Raw genomic sequence first — 5,504 nt, 5'->3', positions numbered from 1 at the left:
AATAGTCTGAACAAAAGGCTTAACTATATTTACAGCACTCCAATATAACAAACTGTAAGCTTGTTTTTGCCTTGCCTGAGTGACACATATGCAAATATGACATTAACCCAGTATGCTTTGTGTATCAGTTTACTGAGCAATGACTCATGAAACTGGAGATGAGCAAATATATTTATTTCTGCACCCTTTTATCGTTCAATGTGTAATTTACTGCCGCTGTGATTTATTCAGAAATTGTGCAATCCCGTTATGCATAAAACATGCAATATATTCTATGTACAAACCTTCATTTTAACATTACGCATCCAAAATTTTCTGAGTATAATGATAACAGTTTCAAAGTGCATGGGGTGTTCTGTAACTTGCCAGAGCAAAAAAAAAAAAACAAACAAAAGCTCGGACAACACAATCACTCCCAGTCTGTTTCCTAATAATCTGATAGAAGTCATTCATGTTTGGCTTTGTCATCCATAGAAACAAGCTGCATTTACCCCTGTCACCTTTCTCTGCCAGTTTGAGAAAATGCCATTTTTTTTACCGGTTGACCATAAGACACAGACAAAGGTAACAGGAGGCTATTTCTTATTTCTACGGTGCCATATCAGCCCTGGTGCTCATCATTTACAGCATTTCCTCTTCTCAACGTGCAGCACTCTGTTGCAGCGTGGGCAGGTGTGGTAAGCATCCTTGAATCTCTTCATGAAGAACGGAATCAGGCAGCAGCAAAGGACTAACCTGCAACACACGCACACAGAAGGTTAGAGTCGTGCTGTCATACAGCAGATGAGATCATTCTTTATTACATTTTTACATGCATATACAGACATGAAAAGAAAGAACGTTTCCACTTCATCCTTTGAAGTGTGCTGTATGCAGTGTATTTACAAGAGATAAAATTGATAAAAATCAAGTAACAGAGTTGAACAAAGAAGATCTGTGTTCAAAAGCCTTGGGGCGCTAAAAAGAAGCTAACTGATTAAAACCACTCACCCACAGCAAATGAAGAGTAAACACATGAGCCAGGCGTACGTTCCTGCCTTGTAGGTGACATTGGTCATAACCTGTTGCTGGCAGGAAGCGCAGGTCGTCATGCCGGACTCAGTCCCCAGTCCCATGTCGTAGCTTACAAACTTTTTTTTGCCTTCTCCAGAGTCCAAACCTTGACCTGCGCCTCCCCCTCCGCCGGTGTACACTGAGAGAAGACAGGAAACACGCAAAACAATGAACAACAGTATGTTTACCTTAAATCTTCTAAAAAGTGTGAGACTCAGGTGTGAGAAGAATACCTGGCGTGACAGATTGCTGTGTCTGCGTGGAGGGTGGGGTGAAAGGAGTGTGGGGGTGGTAAACTCTCACGCCATCACCTTGACTTTCTACTGGACCATATGAAGAGGAAAAGGGAAAGAATCAAGCTGGTGAGGAGATGACGATAATGATCATGAATATTGACTGAGCATGTGTGAGCTGTGGGCTTACCCGGTATGATGTAGGGAGGGGGTTCCTTTTTTCCGTCTGCACTCATTTTGCTGCAAAGAAACAAAAAGGACTGTAATGAAGGGTGCGGTCAGGGCCAAATACCTGAGATCTCTCCTGTGATTCTGCTTTCCCTTTTTCTTTCCAATGCTCAAGACAAATGCAATGCTGCTTTGTGCCACCAGAGGGAACCAAAGCCTTGGCGATTGAACTGAAACATTGCCGGTTCGGTCACCATGAAAATGTCTCTCATTCCTGTCTGACACATATCTAGCCCTTCATTGTAGGGACCTTTCATGTGAGCAGCTTTTGGGAAACGCCTAGGAGCGTCTGAGTGCCAGTTGGACTGTTTCAGGTGTGGCTGCTCACAGAAACTTCTTTCTGACCTCCTTCTAAAAGAAAATCCTTGGAATTGCATTAGTGCTTTGTTTTCCCATTTCATGTATAATATCAGGCTACCAGAGAAATTACATTACTGACTTAAATGCAACATAAACCCAAAGATATTTGTTGAATTAATTAATGTTTCATTCGTTTGTACGGCTGAAATGTTACTCGTAAGGCATTTCGTGTGCACAGCTTTCTATATGTACTTGATAAAAGTATATGTATCATATGTGACAATCTTATATATGTAGTAGCAGTAGGAAATAAATAACAGTGGAATCTACTGCTTGGATAATTTAATTGTATACTCTGAGATGATACTGAAATTCAGACTTTAATACTTTAAAAACAGATGTTGAGACTAACAAACTTTGAGTGAAGTCTTTCTAATTATATTATAACAAAACGCTTCCACGTGTGAAGCAGGTGCCATCCCCCAAGGTACATGCCAAAAGGTAAAGAAATCCAACGCTGGCTCTGATATTTAAAGTATTAGATTGTATGAGTTACATGGATGCTGTGTGCCAGGTGTAACACAACCTTATTGTGATTATTTATATATTTCATGAGCGTGTAGAGCACGTGCGACATAATCATCTCCGATACACACTGCTGGTATCCAAAAAGTGCTCCTGGTGTCTCCGACCAGTGACCAGTGTCGGCTGCGATGATAAGACGAGCCAGAGGAAGTGGAGATAAATGATAAGATAAGCTAAGAGAATGTGAACATAGATTGAGTAAAAGTCAAAATCAGAGCTGAAATATCTGCCAAAAAGCATCACTGTCCAATCAGTCGTTATATCAATATCAATCTAAAGCTCAGAGATAGGATGTGAAAAATCATTTGATGTTACATCATTTAAACATAATCTGTATTCTTATGATAGAAGGCACAAATGTGATGCCGCATGGCTCACAGTATAAAAAATGTCTGTTTGTTTCCGGTGTTATCTGGACACCTCTCCCTCTGGAAGAGCATGCTGTAATTTAAATGTGTCCATATACAGCTGCCAGACGTATTTTATAGATTTGGATGTTTGCCTGTAAAATGTAATCCACTCTACAGAGTCATTCCCAAACTGAACACATTCATTTATTCACTCTATTACATCCTCACTGTGCTTCTGAAGCTCCAGCAGTGTGAGAAAGGCCCTTTGACAGTCAGAAGTCATGTGACTGGTTTGATGGAGGATCACAGAGCTTAAAGTATACTCGCGCGTTCCTCTCTGCGTTCAGCTTGTTTCCTTTTGTCTCACTTTTCTCGTTTCTCTCTTTCCACACAGACATGCACAATAACTGGGCGCTACCTTGATCAACCATTCATTCTCTGAATGGTTTTCTGTTTCTCTTACACAAACAGCCTTGTTTCCCTCACTACATTTGCAGCACACTAGCCTAACCTTAACCAAGATACGTCACCCTAAAATGTATTATTTACATTATTGGGTCTTGCTTAATGTCTCCACCTGCTACACCAGCCTAGGTAAGTCCGATTCAGAACAGAAGCTGATCGACTGCTTTATCATTGTGTCACACATAGACATTGAGAACTTGTATACACCCATATGATGGCGCAGGAATGCGACTGAGCTGCATGCTTCCCTCTGGGTGTGCCAGCCAAAACTGTTACAACACCCTCTGAATTTGGTCGTGAGAGAGCAGGATTTTTATTGTGTTTTTTTTTTTGCAGAAATACAATATGTTTGATGACTGTTAACAAGGAGCAGTAACGTTATCTAATGTGCTGCTTTTTCTCTTGCTGGATCTCTGTGCTCGGAATAACCGGTGGCACATTAATTGGATAAAGTTCTTCCCAGAAGCTTCCCAGAGTTCTTTCCCTTCACATAAGGACCATTTAGCATGGGATGTACGTATGCTTTTGGGGGGAAAAGGAAATTCATGGAAATTAAGCAGGTAGGTTTTAGGTAAATATGCAGTGCAGTCTTGGGCTTATGATGAGTTCAGTGAAACTGAATGAGATGCAGAGTAGAACTTTTTGTTACATATGAGTTAACACCCTGCTGTAGGCGTGGCTTCACCGAGACTCTGGTGCTGGTCAAACCTGTGTCTCCATGTGAGAGAGGGAGGGAACTTTGTTTTTCTTTTTTTTCCATGATGCATTTCAGTATTCAGCTGATGAATCAGTGGGCAGTTTAAATCTGGAAATTCCCTGATTAAACAATCATCACATTCTCTGACCTTGATTTTCAGTTCACCTTTGATAATCAGCCAAAACAATCACAGAAATCCCCTAAAAGCAATTTGAAAATGAAATACTTGGATACAGAACAAATGTATATATTTATTTACAACAACATGAAGGAACTTTTTCACTATGTGCACATGCATGTCCTTTCACTGCATTCAAAATGCAATCTTTTACATTGTTTACATGTCAGCCATAGCAACTGCTGCAAAGACCGTCCTCACTCTCCCTCTGGATCAGTTACTTATGATGGTTTTTCAAGACCCAGCTGAAGTACGTCAAGAAATCTAAAACGTAACACCTGAAATTTTACCCATGAAGATGATTTGAATCCTACACCAGGCCCCGTCTCTGTCAAATGCGCTAAGTTATAGTCTAATTCAATGTCCCTGCAGGTCCAGAATGTAAGTCAGTCAGACAGTAATGTTCATGGTAAATCCTGAATTAAAGCGTTTAGAGTGAACCCTTTTTTTGTAAAGGTGCAGTGTAACATACCTTTATAGCTGCATTATGCTGCACAACCTCAGTCTTTGAAGTAACAACAAAAAAGTCAAGAAAACGTTGGCAGATTAGCAGAAACATGCGCATAAATAAAAATCAATATTGGCTCCTGTGTATTTCTGTTCCCTTGTGTGATTTATGCAATGTTTGAATTTTAATCATGTGATATTTGATTTCCAATTGGTCTCTTTTGTGCGATATAACTCACTTTAAATTCACTTGTCAGAAAATCCCAAACCTGGCTTTCTTATTCTTGTCGTGTCCTTTTATGTCTTCAGTTTTCAATTCTTTGAATCCTTCCCATTAAAATAACCAAACCCGATTCTCCACTCCGTCAGCCTGAACACAGTTCGTTGTTCTCTTCCTATAACACACAAACGTCTGGCAGACTTACCTTGGCTGGGTTGTTGTCAAAATGCAGAGATGAGCTTGTTGCTGATGCAGAGTCCAGACAGATTCTGGTTAAGATCTCCACCTGTCCCTCTACCTGTAGGTGAACCTCTCCCAACACACCCAAAGCTCCACCTCCACCATTTTAACCACGAACATGCTGTGGTGATGAGTCACTCCATGGTTTTGATTGTAGCTTTCAAAGGCTGAACTGGTCGTCATCTTTGAAATGTTCTTTGTTTCTGTGAGATTATTGAGGGTGTGTGTGTGTGTTACTTTAGTCAGACTAACCTGTTTCCCTGTAAGGCAGACTGAGCTGTAGAATTGTTTTTGTCCTGGAATTTGATCTGTTGGCCATCAACAAACTCTAAGTGACACATATTACAAGAATTTAGAGAATGCTAAAAAACACAGAAAAGTTGAAGATGAGGATCAAAAGAAACCTTAAGAGGTTTAACAGACTTTATTTCATCAATCAATAACAATGAATCGGTTATTATCTGACAGCCAAAAAGACTCATAGGGTTGGCTGGAGCCCCTTCGCTCT

General features: G+C 40.4%; 1 protein-coding gene across 2 annotated transcripts; it reads right to left on the bottom strand.

The window, feature by feature from the left end:
• Positions 1-277: 277 nt before the first annotated feature.
• Positions 278-5,104, bottom strand: litafd (LITAF domain containing). 2 transcript variants are annotated; one of them, XM_085403365.1, is made up of 5 exons: positions 4,962-5,104; positions 1,477-1,526; positions 1,287-1,376; positions 991-1,192; positions 278-735 (listed from the first exon to the last, which is right to left on the bottom strand). In XM_085403365.1, exons 2-5 carry the CDS (start codon positions 1,520-1,522, stop codon positions 618-620), a joined length of 456 nt encoding a protein of 151 aa, XP_085259491.1. In that variant the 5' UTR covers positions 1,523-1,526; positions 4,962-5,104; the 3' UTR covers positions 278-617. The 2 variants fall into 2 exon arrangements, with proteins under 2 accessions (XP_085259491.1, XP_085259492.1); XM_085403366.1 differs by having other exon boundaries at positions 1,287-1,373; positions 4,962-5,099.
• Between the last annotated feature and the right edge of the window lie 400 nt (positions 5,105-5,504).

Source organism: Rhamphochromis longiceps, linkage group LG4 (assembly GCF_057381845.1).
Source record: "Rhamphochromis longiceps isolate RC_006_pf linkage group LG4, R_longiceps_female_GT1.1, whole genome shotgun sequence".
Lineage (NCBI taxonomy): Eukaryota > Metazoa > Chordata > Actinopteri > Cichliformes > Cichlidae > Rhamphochromis > Rhamphochromis longiceps.
The sequence above is the reverse complement of the archived record's forward strand: the minus strand, read 5'-3'. Positions and strand labels throughout refer to the sequence as shown.